Genomic DNA, 21,636 nt, shown 5'->3' on the forward strand with positions numbered 1-21,636 from the left:
AATAAAGAGTAAGTGTCAAATAGACATATATAATGTGGAGGAGGGCATGGTAATCTACTCCAGTATTCTTCCCTGGAGAATCCCCATGGACAGAGGAACATGGAGGGCTACAGTCCATGGGGTCTCAAAGAGTGAGACACGACTGAGCGATTCAGCACAGACATATATAATAGCATTACAGCAAAGCTGAAGGTGGTAAATATAGTCACTGTTGATTCTGTTAACTAAATCAGTTTCTAAGAAGCTGACTAGTTATTAGATATTAGGATTATCCCATGTATATTTGTGTGTTTTGGATATTGGAAATGGATAAAAGCCAGCTGCGTTTCTTCCTAAAGGATTAAGACTAGAACTTTTCCTTCTCTTAGTTTATTTGTAGAAATTTTTGTATAGGAATAATTTTCTTCTTAGGGCATCATGTTCTATTCCCTGGTCTTTTATTAACATTCACTCATGATGAAATTTTTCCTGGTGGTCAGTTCTACTCCATCCTGTTCAGCAAATTTTTTTTTTTTTAATTAAAAAAAAGTTACAAAAATTTTTTTGGCTGGGCTGGGTTTTCATTGCCACGAGAAGGCTTTCTCTAATTGTGGTGAGCAGGGGCTACTCTCTTGTTGCGGTGCTTGGACTTCTCGCTGTGATGACCTCTCTTGTTGCAGAGCATGAGCTCTAGGTACATAAGCTTCAGTAGTTGCCCCTCGAGGGCTCTAGGGCATGGGCTCAGTCATTGTGGCCCATGGGATTCGTTGCCCCAAAGGCATGTGGGATCTTCTCAGACCAGGGATCAAAGCCATGTCCTCTGAATTGGCAGGCCAATTCCTAACCATTGGATCACCAGGGAAGGTCAAGAGTTCTAAGTTTTGTTTTACTTTTCCCCGCCACAGCTTCCTGAGACATCATCGAATAAAATGATTTTTCTCTCAGCATAATTCTTATGTTAATTAGATGCAAAAGACTAAGAACATAGCAAACAAAACCCATAACTGAGTGAGCATCCAAATTCAGTGAATGTATAAGCCATATAAATAGGGAAGCAGTCTTTAATTTAGATTAGCCAATCTGTTGTTTTAGATTTTACTTGGGTGGAAGTGACTATTGTTAAGAACAGGTTTTTGTTGTTGTTTTGGATTTTTTTTTTCAGCCATGCCATATGCATTCAGGATTTTAGTTCCCCATACAGGGATTAACCTGTACCCTGCTGCATTGGGAGCACAGAGTCTAAACCACTGGGCCACCAGGGATGTCCCAAACAATTCTTGATATTAGTTTTTTATCTTGAAAAAGTACCTGGGAGGGACTTCCCTAGTGGTCCACTGGTTAAGAATCTGCCTGCAGGGGTCACAGGTTCAATCCCTGGTCTGGGAAGATTCTCACATGCTGAAGAGCAACTGAATGCAAGTGCCACAACTCCTGAGCTTGTGCCCTCGAACCCACCAGCCCCAACTACTGAGCCTGCGTGCCTTGAGACCATGCCCTGCAACAAGAGAAACCTCTCCGACGGGAAGCCTGTGCACCGTAGCTTGAGCATAACACCTGCTCACTGCAACTAGAGGAAGCCTGTGTACAGCAGTGAAGACCCTGTTCAGCCAAAAATAAATAACTAAAAATTTTAAAAGGTATCCAGGGAGTTTGGGAGAAATTCAGTCTCCTCTGAATGAAAAGGTAGATTTCAATAAAGCACACACTAAAATTTTAGTGGAAAAGTCTGGACTGAGGTCATTCTATGAAGATGAAAAGCCTCTAGCTTAATTTAAGTGTTAAGAAAGATGAGAAGATGTTCTATGTTTAGATATTGTTGAGGAATTAATTTTAGCTGTCTAGAAAGAAATCTTTCCCCTCTGCCCATGGTTTTTAACTTTGGAGGGTGGGTCAGAGTATCATTGGCACTATAAAAGCTTGAACTTTGAAGGATGTACCTGTAGGGACACTATTGAGGCACGAGGCTTTTGCTGCTGGGGGTGCAGCAGGCAGATGGGAATTTGGATTGTCAGAGTTGCTGTCATTCCATAAAACTGTTTGCTTGCCCGAGTGCCATTGTGTCCAAAGCTTGCTGGTGTTGAGTAATAATAACATGTGTTTGTTTCTACAGGTGGTTCTTCCTGCCCTCTCTCCCACCATGACCATGGGCACAGTTCAGAGATGGGAAAAAAAAGTGGGTGAGAAGCTGAATGAAGGAGATTTGCTGGCAGAGATAGAGACTGACAAGGCCACTATAGGTGAGATTTCTTCAGCTCTTAATGGTTGAGACTCTGAGTTTTCTAGTGAGGGAAGAGGATTGCCATCCTATCCTATAATGAGTGAGTGATAACATGAAAAATTTTAATTCTTGGGATTAATTTCCTGGAACAGAGTATTTTCATAAACAGAAGTGTCGCATAGTTGCATCTGTCCGTTCCATACTACACTCTCATTGAATCAAGCATGTATCAGCTTGGAGATAATTTTTAGGCCAGAGTTTGCTTATTAGCCTTACGTTACTGAGAAGCTGTATCCAAACTGACATTCTTCACACTGGGCAAGGAGAAAAAAAGAGGAAATAGAAAATAGCATCAAAGGCAGGAAAATCCTGAAGAAATTCAGATGACTTTGAGGGAAAACTTGAAAGTAGGGTTTAGATTGGTTTTGTATATGAGAATGACTGATGAAATGTATATATTACCTGTTCAGATACCATATCACATTTCCTTTTATTGACTAATTTTTTTTTATTATTTATTTTTATACTCAGAACAAAAAACCTGTAGACAATTAATATTTGCCATACTGTATCTGGATATCTGTAGATAAATATATATTTTTTCTGTCCAGTCCTCAAAGATGCAGTAGGAGCTTCTGGGCATCCTCTGCAGCGGTCTTTTTCAGATTTTGTTCTTCACACCCCATGATTCCTTGATGGCGCCTTGGGGTAAAGGAGACTTAGAGAGCCGGACTGTACTGTTCCTTGCTCCCCTCCTTCACTTATGACTCTGTTTGATCTTTTAGCATATTGTGCTTCCCCCCATAAAATTTTATTAGAGGAAAGCGTTCTTGTTTGTTTGTTTTTTGGCTGCCCGGGTCTTTGTTGCAGCGCTCAGGCTTGTTTCAGAGTATGGACTCTAGAGCTCACGGGCTCAGCAGTTGCAGTGGCAGGCTTAGTTGCTCTGTGGCATGTGGGATCTTAGTTCCCTGACTGGAGATTGAACCCATGCCCCCTGCTTTGGAAGACAGATTGTTAACCACTGGACCACCAGGGAAATCCCTATTCTGTTTGTTTAAAAGGTTGTTAAGAAGAAAGAAACAGAAAAGCCCTGGCAAAAATAGATCTGCTTTGCATTTTAACTTGATTACCAGTGTTGCTGTAGAGAGTGGTATTCTAGAAACTGGTCACTAGAGAAGTATTAACCTTGGTCAAACTCTAAACTCTGTAGTGGCCTTGGAGCCTTTTCTTTTCATATGTCTTGTATTGGATATTAATTCTCAGCTGGAAATAAAAGGATTCGTCAGAGATGTGTTCATCAGGGAGAGGCACAGCCCAGCAGGAAGCTAAGGTCTAGAAGGCAAAAGATGTTTTCTACAGTGGCTCCTTTTAGTTTTACTTTTGGAATCCTTCGTATTTGAGTTCCTTGTAAAAAAAAAAAAAAAGAGCAGTAGCTGGAAATTCCCTGGTGTTCCAGTGGTTAGGACTTCAGGGTTTCCCTGCCGAGGGCCTGGGGGTCAATCCCTGGTGGGGAAACTGAGATCCCATAAGCTACATGGTGCAGCCAAAAAAAAGAAAAGCAGTAGCTGAGTAAAGCTGTCAACACCACTGACTCTCTAGTAATGCTGTGTTTCTTCATGTTGAAATAGTTGGTGTAATACCAAGTGTGCCCTCTTCAGAAAAGTTCCAAAGATGCAGCACTATCAACTGTAGTAGCTCTTCTAATTTAACAACCATGTGGTTCTGTTCTTTAGCAGTACAGCTGATGCCATCTTGGGAGACTTGTGGGTCTGCATAGGGCTGCCCTTGGAGATGTTTTAAAGAAAACATTCAGAACTAACCACTGTGTAACCTCTTGGGGTTTTACTTAACAAATATTTATTAGTATTTACTTTGTGAAGTTGCTCAGTCATGTCTGACTGGTTGCGACCTCATGGACTGTAGCCTACCAGGCTCCTTTGTCCATGGGATTTTCCAGGCAAGAGTTCTGGAGTGGTTTGCCATTTCCTTCTCCAGGGGATCTTCCCATCCCAGGGATCGAACCCGGCTATCCCGCATTGTAGGCAGATGCTTTACTGTCTGAACCACCAGTAGGTACTATTTCCAGGTGCTTGGAAAATATTAATTCACTTAACTTTTGTAATAGCCCTGTGAGGTAGGTACTGTTGTTCCCATTTTGTAGGTAAAGAGGCTGAGACACAGGTTAAATAGCTCGCAAAAGGTTATATAGCTACTTTGAAGAACCTTTTACTTGAAAACTGTGCTTTGAATTTGGTAGGCTAGTAAAGGCCTTTAAGTTCCACAATGGTTTTTTCTTTCCATTTAAGGTTTTGAAGTACAGGAGGAAGGTTACCTCGCAAAAATCCTGATCCCAGAAGGCACACGCGATGTCCCTCTAGGAGCCCCGCTCTGTATCATTGTAGAGAGAGAGGCAGATATACCCGCGTTTGCTGACTACCGGCCCGCCGAAGTAACTGATTTAAAACCACCAGCACCACCACCTATCCCATCTCCGGTAGGTATGCTTCTAGAATTGAGGGAACGCTTACCTTATTCATCTCAAAATTAAGGGGTGATATTCTGGGTTCCTTCCAGTGCTAAGAGTCTGTGACTCAGGAAGGAGATAGTTAACATTCATGGCGATCTACAGGGTGCATAGGACGGCACTGTTCACATGCTGGTCAATAGTTTGATTCTTGTAATTTTTCTTTTCCCTGCTTTCTTGAGTCTTGTTGAGAACAAAGCTGAGGTGACTTGTTCTTTTTATGCTTTAGGTGTAGATACACATATGGAAGGTAATGCTTCATCACCCGTTTTCTATAGAATTTGTAGTTTTTGTCAGTCCTCTTGGTATTCACATATTATAGTAGGTGAAGGTTATATTTGTAACACATGGGAATCTTGACATAAATGGCTTATTTTGCGTAGAGTTTACTCTTTTGTTATATACTATATACCAGGGTTTCCCTCGTAGCTCAGTCAGTAAAGAATCGGCCTGCAATGCAAGAGACCTGGGTTCGATTCCTGGCTCAGAAAGATCCCCTGGAGAAGGAAATGGCAACCCATTTCAGTATTCTTGCCTGGAGAATCCCGTGGACAGAGGAGTCTGACAGGCTACAGTCCATGGGGTCTCAAGGGTCGGACACGACTTAGTGACTAAACCACCACCATATGCTATATACCTATAACATGAACTCATATGAATTCCGGGCAGAAATAACACTATAAGGCTTCTGCAGGTGTAGAATCATGTGAGTTTAGACTAGGTACACAGTTCTGTCAGAGAAAACTTTGATTTCTGACTTCCATACATTTATGGGGAGCTGGCAAGTAGTAGTATTGGCTTATTTTTTTAATGTGTTTTCAACATGGAGCCTTCCAGAATAATTTATTATTTTGGAAGTAGGTTAAGTAAAAACCATGTAGGTGATAGAATGAGAATAAAAAAGGGACAAGAAAATAGAGACAAGAGATTAAAGTGAAGAAAGGCTATAAGGATGTTATATACTGGTCACCAGAATTAAATTCAGTGCCTCTCTGTGTTAATCATGGAGTTAGAGAACTTGACTTTGTTCTCTCTTTGTTAAAATAATGTTATTGTATTCATATTGCTGTATTATGTTGGTTAAGCAAGAAAAATGAGCATTTGACCTTTGGAAAAAAGATGAAAGTTATATTATTAAAATAGGTTTGACTTAATAAACTATAAGCTCTTAGTCTTTCAGGTCAGTCTTTGCAGTGGTGAATTAACAATTTGTAACCTTTTTCAAAAGGCAGCCCCTGTTCCTCCAACGCCCCAACCTGTAGCCCCTCCGCCTTCAGCCCCCCGGCCAGTTGCTCCAGCTGGACCAAAGGGAAGAGTGTTCGCTAGCCCACTTGCAAAGAAGTTGGCAGCAGAGAAAGGGATTGACCTCACACAAGTAAAAGGTATGTCTGTTTCTATGGAATGGAGTTTTACTAAAATTGAGTTTCCTCCTTATGACCAGAGAGTACAACTGCAACTATTAATATATAGAGCTGTCTTATCTGGGAAAGTAGGGAGAAGGATGAGGGAGGGAACTAGCAGAGTAGGAAAACTTATTGTGCTTTACTTGGTCTGTCTGAGATCTACCTGTATAATTTAGATAGCTTTTTTCATTTTCTATTAACGGGAACTGCTTAATTGTTGGTGAAAGTATGATGTGTTCAGCAAAGTTGGGTTATAGTACTTGATTATGTAATAAGAATTCTATATTAGTGCTAGGCTGAGTGAATGTAGCAATACTCAAAACATAACATGAAGTTGGGATGATTTGAAATGACTTAAAATAATAAAATTCATATAAAACTGAACTAACACCTATTGAGGGCAAAGGAAAATGTCTTACTCATCTTTTTCTTCCCAAAGAGAACGTGTAGCTTAGTGATAAGAGCATGGGCTCTTGAATCAGACCATCTAGGGTTTAATCCTGGCTTTATCACTTTCTATGTAATATGTCTTTTGATGAATTACTTTATCTGTTTTTCCATCTGTAAAACTGAGATAATAGTTTCCAATAAAATAAGTGAAGGGCTTAGAACAGTATCTAGAATATAGTAATACTCCATACATATTAATTTTGTTCACATTATTATTATTGGCTGGCATTTAAATGTTTTAAGCTAAAATTTAATGTAAGGTAATTAATATACTTTGGAAAGGGGTGGGAGGAATTACTATTCCTGGAGCTTGGTTCAATGGCTAGTACTCTGTGCCAGGCATTTAATTACCAGACTTAATTTGCATAACACTTGAATTTTGGATAGGAAAATAGACTCTTGAAAGATCTCTTATTCTGTTAAGCAATGAAGTTGCAATTCGAATCTAGATTTGTTTCATTTTAGAATCTGTATTTTTCCCATTACCCTATACTTCCTTCTGTTTTGATGTTCTGCCATCTTTAATTACTCGAAATAATGGCTACTTCTCCAGTTATCCAGCTATGAGCAAACATCATTCGTTATCACTGTCTGCAGCCTGTTTTTATGGTTTGAAAGCAAGCCAGTTCCCAAAAATACAGGGACAGAAGTTATCACTGTTTTACCTCAGAGAATTCTTGTAAAAAGACTCTTTTCCCCATTAATGTCATTTCACTAATACTTTGCCATTCTTTATGTATATATGATTAGGGATAGCAATTTAAGTTTGAAAACATTTTTAAGGGGAGGAAGGACTGGGTTAATAATTATATCTGAGGAATTTAAACAAGTAAATGAGGACCATTTGTTGGATATTGAGTTATACTGGCTGCCTTAGGAAATATTTATGTGGAAAAAATCTCAGTATTCTTATGCAGTTAGAGTTAAGTGATTGATTTATTTAAACAGATATTCACTGAGTACTGTCTGTGCATCCAGCACTTGTTCATGGCAGAGACAATAAAGAAGTGAATGGACGGGGATTATAGCATAGTAGTTTCGAGTGTTGGCTTTAGAGCTGGAATGCTTAGATTTAAGCCCCAGCTCTGGCGAACACTAGGTGTGTTCCCTTTGCTGTCTCAGTTTCTTTATTTGTATATAGAAATAAAACTTTATAGCTTGTTGGGATTAAATATGTTAATAACAGTGCCTGTATGTAGGAAGCAAATATAGGTAATTAGCTATGGTGATAATAATAGCTTATTAAATAATATGATTTGAATGCTAACAAATAAGTAAACCAAGTGTTACGCTAGTGAGTAACAAACAGGGTACCTCTGTGTCGTGGGTTTCCCAGGTGGCACAGTGGTAAAGAGTTTGCCTGCCAGTGTAGGAGACACGGATTCGATCCTTGGGTCAGGACGGTCCCCTGGAATAGGAAATGGCAGCCCACGCCAGGATTCTTGCCTGCACAGTTTCATGGACAGAGGATCCCGACAGTCCATGGGGTCGCAAGGAGTCAGACACGACTGAACGACTCAGCACAGCAGACGCATGCATGCATGACCACTTTTGGACGGGATGGTTGGGGAAGATCTTTTTGACGAGGTGAAATTTGATCTGATCTGAAAGATGAGGAGGAGTCAGCTATTAGCCAACCATGTGAAGAACTGCAGGAGAAGCATTCTGGGCAAAGACCAGCCTGAAGGGGAGAGAGCTTGGTGTGTCTGAGGCAAAGAAAGGAAGCCAGTGTTAATGGAGCATAGTGAGCAAAGTGGTAGGAAATGAGGGCAGAAAGAAACTCAGGGCTAAGAACATAAAAGACTTTACAGGTTATGATAGAGTTTGAATTTTATTTCAAGTAGAGCAGGAAGCCACTGAAAGATTAAAATGAAGACATGGCATAAAATCATTTATATTTTTAAAAGATTGTTTTGGCTGCTCTGTGCAAATGGATTAAATGAAAGCAAAAGTGTCTGTTAAGATGTTGTTGGAGTCGGTGGTTTACACAAAGGTGATGAGAATAGAAATGGAAAGAAATGGACAGCATCAACATACGTTTGTGGCAGAATCAACAGAACTTAGTCAAGGATTGGATATGAGGACTCAACAATAGCGACTTCAAAAGATATATGCAGTGACAGTTTAGACAGGATGAAAAGTGAAAAGTGAATGAAAAAGTGGAGATAGCATTGTCAACAATTTAGTCAAGAGCTTTTGCTGTGAAGGAAGGCACAGAAATAGAAATGTACCTTTCGGGAGGATATGGGCTCAAGACAGGGCTTTAGAAAATGAGTGGTGGTAGAACAGGCCTAGTGTTGTTTCTCAGCTGTGGCACTGCTGACATTTTTGACCAGGTAATTCTTTGTTTGTGGGCTTCTCTGGTGGCAAACCACTTCAGTATTCTTGCTTTGAGAACTCCATGAACAGTATGAAAAGGCAAAAATATAGGACCCTGAAAGACGAACTCTCTGGGTCAGTAGGTGCCCAGTATGCTACTGGAGACCAGTGGAGACCTAACTCCAGAAAAAAGGAGGCGATAGAGCTAAAGCAAAAACAACGCCCAGCTGTAGATGTGACAGGTGATGGAAGTAAAGTCCGATGCTATAAAGAGCAATATTGCATGGGAACCTGGAATATTAGGTCTGTGAATCAAGGCAAATTGGAAGTGGTCAAACAGGAGATGGCAAGCGTGAACACTGACATTTTAGGAATCAGCGAACTAAAATGGACTGGAATGGATGAATTTAACTCAGATGACCATTTTATTTACTACTGTGGGCAAGAATCCCTTAGAGGAGATGGAGTAGCCATCATAGTCAACAAAAGAGTTCAAAATGCAGTACTTGGGTGCAATCTCAAAAACAACAGAATGATCTCTGTTCATTTCCAAGGCAAACCATTCAATATCACAATATCCAAGTCTATGCCCCAATCAATAATACTGAAGAAGCTGCAGTTGAACGATTCTGTGAAGACCTACAAACCTTCTAGAACTAACACCCAAAAAAGATGTCCTTTTCTTTATAGGAGACTGGAATGCAAAAGTGGGAAGTCAAGAAATACCTGGAGTAACGGGAAAATTTGGCCTTGGAGTACGGAATGAAGCAGGGTAAAGGCTAATAAGAGTTTTGCCAAGAGAACGCACTGGTCATAGCAAACACCCTCTTGCAACAGCACAAGAGAAGACCCTACAAATCGATACCATCAGATGATCAATACCAAAATCAGATTGACTATATTCTTTGCAGCCAAAAATGGGGAAGCTCTATACAGTCAGGAAAAACAAGACCAGGAGCTGACTGTGGCTCAGATCATGAACTCCTTATTGTCAAATTCAGACTTAAATTGAAGAAAGTAGGGAAAACCACTAGACCATTCAGGTATGACCTAAATCAAATCCCTTATGCCTATACAGTGGAAGTGACAAATAGATTCAAGAGATTAGATCTGATAGAGTGCCTGAGGAACTATAGATGGAGGTTTGTGACATTGTACAGGAGGCAGTGATCAAGACCATCCCCAAGAAAAAGAAATGCAAAAAGGCAAAATGGTTCTCTGAGGAGGCCTTACAAACAGCTATGATAAGAAGAGAAGTGAAAAGCAAAGAAGAAAAGGAAAGATATACCCATCTGAATGTAGAGTTCCAAAGAATAGCAAGGAGAGATAAGAAAGCCTTCCTCAGTGATGAGTGCAGAGAAATAGAGGAAAACAATAGAATGGGAAAGACCAGAGATCTCTTCAAGAAAATGAGAGATACCGAGGGAACTTTTCATGCAACGATGGGCACAATAGAGGACAGAAATGGTGTGGACCTAACAGAAGCGGAAGATATTAAGAAGAGGTGGCAAGAATACACAGAACCATACAAAAAAGATCTTCATGACCCAGATAACCATGATGGTATGATCACTCACCTAGAGCCAGACATCCTGGAATGTGAAGTCAAGTGGGCCTTAGGAAGTATCACTATGAACAAAGCTAGTGGAGGTGATGGAATTCCAGTTGAGCTATTTCAAATCCTAAAAGATGATGTCGTGAGAGTGCTGCACTCAATATGCCAGCAAATTTGGAAAACTCAGCAGTGGCCACAGGACTGGAAAAGGTAATTTTCATTCCAATCCCAAAGAAAGGCAATCCCAAAGAATGCTCAAACTACCACATGATTGCACTCATCTCACAGACTAGTAAAGTAATGTTCAAAATTCTCCAAGCCAGGCTTCAACAGTAGTTGAACCATGAACTTCCAGATGTTCAAGCTGGATTTAGAAAAGGTAGAGGACCAGAGATCAAATTGCCAACATCCGCTGGATCACAGAAAAAGCAAGAGAGTTCCAGAAAAACATCTACTTCTGCTTTATTGACTATGCAAAGCCTTTGACTGTGGATCACAACAAACTGTGGAAAATTCTGAAAGAGATGGGAATACCAGACAAACTTACCTGCCTCCTGAGAAATCTGTATGCAGGTCAGGAAGCAACAGTTAGAACCGGACATGGATCAACAGACTGGTTCCATATCGGGAAAGGAGTACGTCAGGGCTGTATATTGTCACCCTGCTTATTTAATTTGTATGCAGAGTACATCATGCGAAATGCTGGACTGGATGAAGGACAAGCTGGAATCAACATTGCTGGGAGAAATATCAATAACCTCAGATGTGCAGATGACACTACCCTTATGGCAGAAAGTGAAGAACTAAAGAACCTCTTGATGAAAGTGAAAGAGGAGAGTGAAAAAGTTGGCTTAAAATTCAACATTCAGAAAACTAAGATCATGGCATCTGGTCCCATCACTTCATGGCAAATAGATGGGGAAACAGTGACAGACTTTATTTTTGGGGGCTCCAAAATCACTGCAGGTGGTGACTGCAGCCATGAAATTAAAAAACGCTTGCTTCTTAGAAGAAAAGTTAATGACCAACGTAGACAGCTTATTAAAAAGCAGAGACAGTACCTTGCCAAGACAGGTTCATCTAATCAAAGCTATGGTTTTTCCAGTAGTCATGTATGGATGTGAGAGTTGCACTACAAAGAAAGCTGAGCACAGAAGAATTGATGCTTTTGAGCTGTGGTGTTGGAGAAGACTCTTGAGAGTCCCTTGAACTGCAAGGAGACCCAACCAGTCCATCCTAAAGGAAATCAGTCCTGAATATTCATTGGAAGGACTGAACGCTGAAGCTGAAACTCCAATACTTTGGCCACCTGATGCGAAGAACTGACTCATTGGAAAAGATCCTGATTCTGGGAAAGATTGAAGGCAGGAGGAGAAAGCAACGACAGAGGATGAGATGGTTGGATGGCATCACCGACTCAATGAACATGAGTTTGAGTAAACTCTGGGAGTTGGTGATGGACAGGGAGGCCTGGTGTGCTGTGGTCCATGGGTTCGCAAAGAGTTGTACATGACTGAGTAACTGAATGGAACTGGTGACTCAGTGGTAAAGTATTCACCTGCCAATGCAGGAGACACGGTTGCAACCCCTGGGTCGGGAAGATCCTCTGGAGAAGGAAATGACAATACACTCTAGTATTCTTACCTGGGAAATCCTATGGAGAGAAGAGCCTGGTGTGCTGCAGTTCATGGGGTAGCAAAAGAGTTAGACATGACTTAGTGACTAAATAACAGTTCTTCTTGGTGGAGTGAGGGTGGGGTTCCTCTGCATTGTAGCATGTTTAGTAGCATCCTTAGCTCTTAATCGCTACAGGGTAGTAGCATCCCCCACTTGTAACAACTAAAAAACATTTCAAACATTGCCAGATGCCCCCCCCGGCCAAACTGCAAAATTGCCTTGTTGAGAACCAGTGGTCTAATAGAAAGGGATAAATTGATGATGCAGAATAATTTGGCAAGGAATAAAGTTCTGAGAACGCAAAAGGGGATGAAATTGCTCTTGGATAGGTATTAGGACAGTCTGTCTGTTTTTATAGGAGGGAAGAGAATATGGGGTGGTTTTACAGGTTTGGTGGCAACAGATGAGGATGAACCTGTCTGGTTGCTGCTGTTTGTTCAGTAAAATATAAAGTGAGCGAGGAGTTCCCTGGTGGTTTAGTGGCTAGGACTTGGTGCTTTCAGTACTGTGGCCCGAGTTCAATCCCTGGTTGGGGAACAGATCCTGCAAGCTGCTCAGCATGGCCAAAAAAGTATAAAGTGAGGCGACGTGCTGTAGAGTTAGTGTGGGAAGGTTTGAGGTTAGAGAGACTGTGAAATACTGTTCTCAGAGATTGTGAAAGTGACTTCAGGAGAAACAATTTATCTTCTGGGTAGTTTTGTGAGTCTGTTTTAGATTTATGTCTCTGATTTATAGTGCGGTCAGTCAGCTAGGTGTGTACTTCCTTCTCCCAGCAATGTTAAACTACTCTGGTGCTGGCACTGAGAAGGCCTGTGTTATAGAGCTTGCCCGGACAGTGATGGTAACAATGATCCGTAGAGCGTAGCCTGGGTAAGGAGGACGTGAAGACAGGAGGCTGACAACAGATGATGAGAGTGGAGGAGTCAGTCTTGATGAAGTGGAAGAAATTTTGCCGTGGGTGGAAGGAATGGTTTAAAATAAGTGAGCTGAGAGGATCAGCAGTTAGTGTTTTCTGACAACAACTCTAACATGTAATGATATTTTTCCAGACCATCAGTCAGTTCTGTGACACCACCCGGATAACCAACAGTTCAATCCTGTTCTGACACTAACTCTCCAGAGTTAGCATCAGACTCCACAGGTTTAAGGGTCCAGTCCCACAAGTCTGCCCTCATTTCAGGGGGCAGTTGTGAGTCCTGGGGACCACCCATATTTGTTTTCCATGGGCTATAAACCAGAAGTGCCTAAGACCCCCTTCCTCAGGTTTGATAATCATTAGAATGATTCACAGAACTAAAGCAAAGCACTTTACTGTTGCCTATTTATTGTAAAAGATACAATTCAGGAACAGTCAAATGGAAGAGATGCATAAGAGAGTATGGGTGCTCTGGTGGGAGCACCAACTCCTTGGCACGTTAATATGTGCACCAACCCAGAAGCCTTCCAGGTCTGGTTCAGGAGTTTTTATTTTTATAGGGGCGTGGTTGCCCCTTTACAGGCATGGTTGATTGAACCATTGTATGTGTGTGCTCAATTGCTCAGTCATGTCCGACTCTTTGAGCCCGCCAGGCTCTTCTGTCCATGATATTTTCCAGGCAAGAATACTGGAGTGGGTTGCCATTTCCTTCTCCAGGGGATCTTCCTGACCTAGGGATTGAACCTACATCTCTTGCATCTCCCTCATTAGCAGGCGGATTCTTTACCACTGCACCACCTGGAAAGCCGGATTGTATCATTGGCCATTGGTTATTGCACTCAATCTCCAATCCTCACCTCTACCCCCTTCCCAAGGGACAGGTTGCTCACTAAATTTGACCAAAATGTGATCATTTTGGGAGAAGCTGTTTTGAAAGCCTAAACCCTGATGTTCAGAGTTTGATTTGTCTCAGAGCTACCCACATTATGGTTTATATTTCTTTGATGCAGAGCATTTTCACGTCACTGTCCCATTTTATCTTCATGACAGACCCATCAGCAGGGTCTGGTATGATAATCTATCCTACAGATGAGACTAAAGAGCAGATGAGATTAAGTGACTGTAGTCATCTGTCTAGTTTATATTTGACAGCAGCCCTACATTTTTCACTCCTAGTCTAGTGTTCTTCCCTTTATACTATACTGCCTTATGATGATCTGTTATGCCTTCCTAGGGAGATAAGCAAAAGAATCTCAAAGATTTCTACCAACTCCTCAGAGGGAGTTCTTATGGGTGGCTGAAGATTAGCATAAGACAGGTGGTCCTGCAGTTTCCTCATCTTGAGGAACGACAGGGCTGAGATTAGCCTTGGCTGCAAGGACGGCTATGGTTTCTGTCCTTTGTGAGGAGGGGATCTGATAGGTGTGCTGCCACCTCTGTTCTAGCTCCTGGTATGGATACACAGTCTTAGCCAACCAGTTTTCATAATGAAGGAGAGGACTTGGGGTGAACTGTCTTCTTTGGAGGAAGATGAATCAGTTTGACCAAATTTTTTTAGAAGTGGGCAAGGGTAAAGGGTATTTTAATACTGAATTTCCTTAGAATTAAGATCCAGAATTCTCTACTTAGGTGTAATGTTAAACCTAAGAGGCCATGAATGGGAAGAGGAAACAAACTGAATGAAAGTAAAACTAAGCCTGTTGAGGGAACTTTGAAGATCTTTTCTCATGTGCAACATGATGGCTATTTCCTTCATAATCTCTAACACAAGCCAGTATAGAACCTTGGCTGCTATGAGAAAGTTGTGAATGATGGAGACCACATATGGATTGAATGATTCTAAAAGATGAGATCATTGCATCTGAAAGTTATTCATGCTATTTCACAGTAAAAAAAAATTATCTGGTTTGTTCAAAATAATTGTTACCATGTCTGTAGAAAGATAATTCTTTAACATGAAGTAAATGTAGAACCCAAATGAGATCTTTTCAGAGTTAAGAAAGGGTGTTTTGGAGCTAACCAAGAGGAGGTGACCGAAGCTGGTATTTTTTAGAGAAATGTTTAAGGGGCATGATTGAGGCAGTGGCCCCTTCAGAGGGTCTGTGGTAGAGAACCTCTAGGAACTTGTGCTTCTGGATCACAGTGCTGATCTCCTTGAGGAATCTGCGGTTCACTCTCCCATACATGGTATTTCTGTGTCTCCTCCAGGGACAGGACCAGATGGCAGAATCATCAAGAAGGACATTGACTCCTTTGTGCCTACTAAAGCTGCTCCTGTGAGTTCTATTTGGCTTTTTAAATTCTGGTTGCAGTTTTGTCTGCAGAGTGCTTTGTCCAGCCTGTTAGACCCTTGCATACAATGAGTGAAATAGCTTAATCAGTGCTGTGTTTTTTTTGTCTGATTTTACTGGCTGACAGTATATAAGTGTGAATGTGTTGTTATTCATATACAAAAGCAAAGATGCGACGGTGATGGTTTAGTTGTTAAGTCATGTCCGACTCTTGCGATCCCATGGACTGTAGCCTGCCAGGCTCCTCTGTCCATGGGATTCTCCAGGCTAGGATACTGGAGTGGGTTGCCATTTCCTTCTCCAGAGGATCTTCCCGACCCAGGAATTTAACCCTGGTCTCCTGCATTGCAGGCAGATTCTTTACCAACTGAGCTATGGGGGAAGTCCCAAAGATGCTATACTACATCGAAATCCTTCCAAGTTGTTTTTGTTTTTTGAGTAGAGATACTAAAGTTTTCCTAACATATTATCTCACTCAGACACTACTTTTAAAAGCATGCTTGACTTGGGTTTGAGTTTTATGTGGTTAATTAGTCCAAAGAGGGATTAAATCCACATCGTCAACTCTGATCAGCAAAGGTGCTAAGATAATCAGCTATAAGTAAGGATAATGATTTAGTTATTTAGATGTTTGGTTTAAAATGAAATATTTGTCACTATTTTTTATTGACACTATCCAGGAAAATACAATACCTTCTTTGTATTTATCTCAGTCTTTTCAATTTAAGAATGCTTTGATTGTTTTTCTTGAGGAAAATATTGCAAAAACAAAATTGTGATATAAACTAGTCATAGAAAAATGACACTTAAAATATGATTACCCAATTCCAAGTATGAAAATTAAAAACAACTCTTAAACAAGCACAGTCCAGATCTGAATCCCTTTTGCTCCCTTGGAATAGAAGTAGTTATTTTTCTGTAAGCTCTTTAATTTTTACTTTGCCATCTGTAAAAGAATCACTAACAGTAGTTCACAGTTGCTGATGCTAAGACTAAGCCACAGTTCCTAAGAACTTTCTTACCTCTCTCTAGACTCCAGCAGCCGCTGTGCCTCCTCCAAGTCCAGGAGTGACTCCAGTTCCTACAGGCATCTTCACAGATATCCCAATCAGCAACATTCGCCGAGTAAGAGTATTACCATAACTCCAGAACTCAAGCTGTTGGGGACATCTTTACTCTGATTGTTCAGTTGCATCCATAGTTTAAAACACTAAGAAGAAGGAAAAAAAAAAATAAGAGGAGACTTTTTAAAATTGTGGATCTTCGATGATTCATTTAGTAGATGTTTGGTTTGGCCAGTTGAATTCTTAGAATACACAAACACTGTGTTCTGATTAAATACTACTACAAGGGGCTAAACTGTGCTCCAGTCCTACATCTTTCAGTTCTAATAATACATAATACATCGGGTAGGCATCACCAGGGAGCAGGGTAAAGGGGCAAACAGAGTGCTGAATAGATAACATCTCATCTCAACTCAAGATAATTGATTTTTTATTCTCTTTTGATTTCAGGTCATTGCACAGCGGTTAATGCAATCTAAACAAACCATACCTCATTATTACCTTTCTATTGATGTAAATATGGGAGAAGTTTTGTTGGTACGAAAAGAACTTAATAAGGTAAAAGGTCTGGAAATTCAGCCTCTATAAATTCTAAAAATCTTGTTTTCCTTCACTGAATATTTACATTTTTGTTCCTGTATTGTATTTTGTTATAAATGCCAGTTGATGATGGAAAGTGGATGTCATCTTAATTTTAACTTGCAGAAAATATCCTGGAGAATTTTCTTTCTTTCTTTTTTTTTAATTTTAATTTTTTTTTCCTTTATTTTTTATTAGTTGGAGGCTAATTGGTTTTTCCCATACATTGACATGAATCAGCCATGGATTAACATGTGTTCCCCATCCTGAATCCCCCTCCCACCTCCTTCCCCATCTCATCCCTCTGGTCATCCCAGTGCACCAGCCCTGAGCACTTGTCTCATGCATCCAACCTAGGCTGGTGATCTGTTTCACACTTGATAGTATACATGTTTCAATGCTATTTTCTCAGATCATCCCACCCTTGCCTTCTCCCATAGAGTCCAAAAGTCTGTTCTATACATCTGTCTCTCTTTTTCTGTCTTGCATATAGGGTTATTGTTAACCATCTTTCTAAATTCCATATGTATGCGTTAGTATACTGTATTGGTGTTTATCTTTCTGGCTTACTTCACTGTATAATGGACTCCAGTTTCATCCATCTCATTAGAACTGATTCAAATGTATTCTTTTTAATGGCTGAGTAATATTCCATGGTGTATGTGTACCACAGCTTCCTTATCCATTCGTCTGCTGATGGGCATCTAGGTTGCTTCCATGTCCTGGCTATTATAAACAGTGCTGTGATGAACATTGGGGTACACGTGTCTCTTTCAGTTCTGGTTTCCTCAGTGTGTATGCCCAGCAGCGGGATTGCTGGGTCATACGGCAGTTCTATTTCCAGTTTTTTAAGGAATCTCTACACTGTTCTCCATAGTGGCTGTACTAGTTTGCATTCCCACCAACAGTGTAAGAGGGTTCCCTTTTCTCCACACCCTCTCCAGCATTTATTGCTTGTAGACTTTTGGATAGCAGCCATCCTGACTGGCGTGTAATGGTACCTCACTGTGGTTTTGATTTGCATTTCTCTGATAATGAGTGATGTTGAGCATCTTTTCATGTGTTTGTTAGCCATCTGTATGTCTTCTTTGGAGCAATGTCTGTTTAGTTCTTTGGCCCATTTTTTGATTGGGTCATTTATTTTTCTGGAATTGAGCTGCAGGTGTTGCTTGTTTATTTTTGAGATTAATCCTTTGTTGCTTCATTTGCTATTATTTTCTCCCATTCTGAAGGCTATCTTTTCACCTTGCTTATAGTTTCCTTTGTTGTGCAAAAGCTTTTACATTTAATTAGGTCCTATTTGTTTATTTTTTATTTTCCAATATTCTGGGAGGTGGGTCATAGAGAATCTTGCTGTGATTTATGTCAGAGAGTGTTTTGCCTATGTCCTCCTCTAGAAGTTTTACACTTGATCTTAGCCAAAAGGCCGAGAAGCAATCCTCTAGGAGTTTTATAGTTTCTGGTCTTACATTTAGATCTTTAATCCATTTTGAGTTTATTTTTGTGTATGGTGTTAGAGAGTGTTCTAGTTTCATTCTTTTACACGTGGTTGACGAGTTTTCCCAGCACCACTTGCTAAAGAGGTTGTCTTTTTTCCATTGTATATTCTTGGCTTCTTTGTCAAAGATAAGGTGTCCATAGGTACCTGGATTTATCTCTGGGCTTTCTATTTTGTTCCATTGATCTATATTTCTGTCTTTCTGCCAGTACCATACTGTCTTGATGACTGTGGCTTTGTAGTAGAGCCTGAAGTCTGGCAGTTTGATTCCTCCAGTTCCATTCTTCTTTCTCAAGATTGCTTTGGCTATTCAAGGTTTTTTGTATTTCCATACAAATTATGAAATTATTTGCTCTAGTTCTGTGAAAAATACCGTTGGTAGCTTGATAGGGATTGCATTGAATCTATAGATTGCTTTGGGTAGTATGCTCATTTTCACAGTATTGATTCTTCCAATCCATGAACACGATATGTTTCTCCATCTATTTGTGTCCTCTTTGATTTCTTTCATCAGTGTTTTATAGTTTTCTATATATAGTTTCTATATATAGGTTTTTGTTTCTTTAGGTAGATATACTCCTAAGTATTTTATTCTTTTTGTTGCAATGGTGAGTGGTATTGTTTCCTTAATTTCTCTTTCTGTTTCCTCATTGTTAGTGTACAGGAATGCAAAGGATTTCTGTGTGTTAATTTTATATCCTGCAACTTTACTGTATTCATTGATTAGCTCTAGTAATTTTCTGGTAGAGTCTTTAGGGTTTTCTCCGTAGAGGATCATGTCATCTGCAAACTCTGGAGAATTTTCATTTTCTAACCCTTGATTAAAGCTTATCGTTAAAGTCGACTTTGCCATGGATCCATTTTAGCCTAACATAGTCACTGGGATTCTATGAGACTACTTGAGTCTCTTCAGGTAGGTAAGAAGCAGTGTGTTTGCTTTGTCTTCATACCTACTTAGTGCTTAGTTATTTTGTAACTTATGGAGGAAATTTAACAGGTGTATGGTCTACATTAGAAAAGATGAAAAAGAAAGAACTTTTGGTTTCTTTTCATCCTTTCTACCCCAGGACATTTGTATATCCATCCCCTCCCACCTCCTCAAGATTATATAGTTTTAGTCTTCGAGAAGAGAATTTAAGAAACTATAATGGTTTCTTTACTTTGCAGATGTTAGAAGGAAAAAGCAAAATTTCCGTCAATGACTTCATTATAAAAGCTTCAGCTTTGGCATGTTTAAAAGTTCCTGAAGCAAATTCTTCTTGGTTGGACACAGTTATAAGACAGTAAGTATAACCCTTTTAGGGAAGTTGTGTTCTGTATCTATACATCCATCTATTTATCTATCTATCTATCTATCTATCTATCCATCCATCCAGCAGCAGTTTTTTGTGTGTGTTGTCTAATGTATAAGTAGGAGTGTAGGGAGTAAGAAGAAACAGAATACGGAGTGGGAGATGACTTCCATGGGCAAAACAATTTGAAAACAACATAAAATTATTTCTGAGACCATGCTAAATTTAATCAGTAAAGACTACAGATGCTTAAGAGTTCAGGGAAGGGAGAGAAGTGTACAGATATGTATAATTAAGTTGATAATGACTCTCACAAGGCAGGATTGAAATGGTTTTGTTCACCAATTAGTTCTGCTAAACTTTAGTGGTGACAAAATTGAAAACAAAACCAAAAAGCAGTATTTGTTAATATTAGGGTATCATGTGACTGGCATGGTGCTTAGTGTCTTTCGCATGTTGTCCCATTTAATTCTTAGGACCACCTTGTGAGGTAGGTGCTTTTACTCCTATTTTTCAGATGAAGAAACTGAGGCTCAGTAAGATGAATTTCTCCCTGAGTTCATATGTTAGTAAGCAGCAGAACTGGGATTGGAACCAGCATTCTGACTCAGTCTAGCCTTTTTCTACTATGTAGATGGTTTTATATTATTAATTTTTGTTACAATAATAGTATATACTTTATAATATTAATTCGTGGCTTATGGTGACCTGCTCAGCCTTTATCTGAGGTCCACTCCCAAGAGGCAAACACAGCCTTTAAACTATTATTTCTTTTGGTATTTACTTTCATGTTTCTTTGGGCTTCCCTGGTGGCTCAGTTGGTAAAGAATCTGCCTGCAATGCAGGAGACCCAGGTTCGATCCCTGGGTCAGGAAGATCCCCTGGAGAAGGAGATGGCTACCCACTCCAGTATTCTTGCCTGGAGAATTCCATGAACAGAGGAACCTGGTGGGCTAAAGTCCACGGGGTCACAAAGAATTAGAAATGACTGAGTGACTAATTTCACTTTTCATATCTCTTTTTTTTTTTTGATGTGTTCACTTACTTTAATAACACTATGTTTATAGTGTTATCACTATGGAATGTGAATTCAGGGTCAAGAGAATTTCATCAGTGCAGCAGAACAAAGTTTGTGGTATACGAAAGTTTGCATACTGTCTGACCAAACCAGCTGGCTCATAAATCACTTCCATTATAGGCAATTCATTTAATTTATGATTCTTTTAGAGAAAATGAACATACTACACACATTTAAAAAGTGTTTTTCATTTACCTTTGCATTAGCACTTAAAATGCACATTTCTATTTCAAAATAACACTTAAAATTATTCTAATATAACAGCAGCAAAATATAATTTTGCAATTACAAAAGAGCTAAAAGGGATCTACAATTAAGTTATTCTCATGTTTACAACTATGATTCTAAAGTAAGTTATACTTCAAAGTGGCTCTGTTACCAGCTTTTTGAGGTTTGGTTTAAAAACACACACAGACTTTCAGGGAGGTTTATAATGTTGTATTCCATGCACTGTTCTGAAAGGGTTCCTCAAAAGCCAAGTGAAGTGAAGTCGCTCAGTCATGTCCAACTCTTTGAGACCCCATGGACTGTAACCCACCAGGCTTCTCCATCTGTGGGATTTTCTAGGCAAGAGTACTGAAGTGGGTTGCCATTTCCTTCTCCAGGGGATCTTCCCGACCCAGGGATCGAACCTGGATCCCTTAAAACAGTACTTAGTCCACAAGGCAGTCAGAGAGTTAAACTAAATGGGGTAAATAGGATTCCTATATTACATCAAAAGCATATGATTATTCTGCAGCCACTGGGAGCATTTTCAGGATTGGCATGTTGTCCTCTTTAGAACTAATTTCAT

General features: G+C 40.0%; 1 protein-coding gene across 1 annotated transcript in view; it reads left to right on the top strand.

Annotated features, from left to right (window-relative positions):
- DLAT (dihydrolipoamide S-acetyltransferase) overlaps window positions 1-21,636 on the top strand; it is a 32,744-nt gene that overhangs the window by 3,121 nt on the left and 7,987 nt on the right. The window contains exons 5-11 of the mRNA XM_043899110.1: window positions 2,090-2,216; window positions 4,504-4,691; window positions 5,950-6,103; window positions 15,250-15,317; window positions 16,365-16,457; window positions 16,847-16,954; window positions 19,641-19,756. Coding sequence (XP_043755045.1) covers window positions 2,090-2,216; window positions 4,504-4,691; window positions 5,950-6,103; window positions 15,250-15,317; window positions 16,365-16,457; window positions 16,847-16,954; window positions 19,641-19,756 — 854 coding nt within the window. The remainder of the gene's footprint in view (window positions 1-2,089; window positions 2,217-4,503; window positions 4,692-5,949; window positions 6,104-15,249; window positions 15,318-16,364; window positions 16,458-16,846; window positions 16,955-19,640; window positions 19,757-21,636) is intronic.

This window comes from Cervus elaphus, chromosome 1, assembly GCF_910594005.1.
Source record: "Cervus elaphus chromosome 1, mCerEla1.1, whole genome shotgun sequence".
NCBI classification, from domain to species: Eukaryota; Metazoa; Chordata; class Mammalia; order Artiodactyla; family Cervidae; genus Cervus; species Cervus elaphus.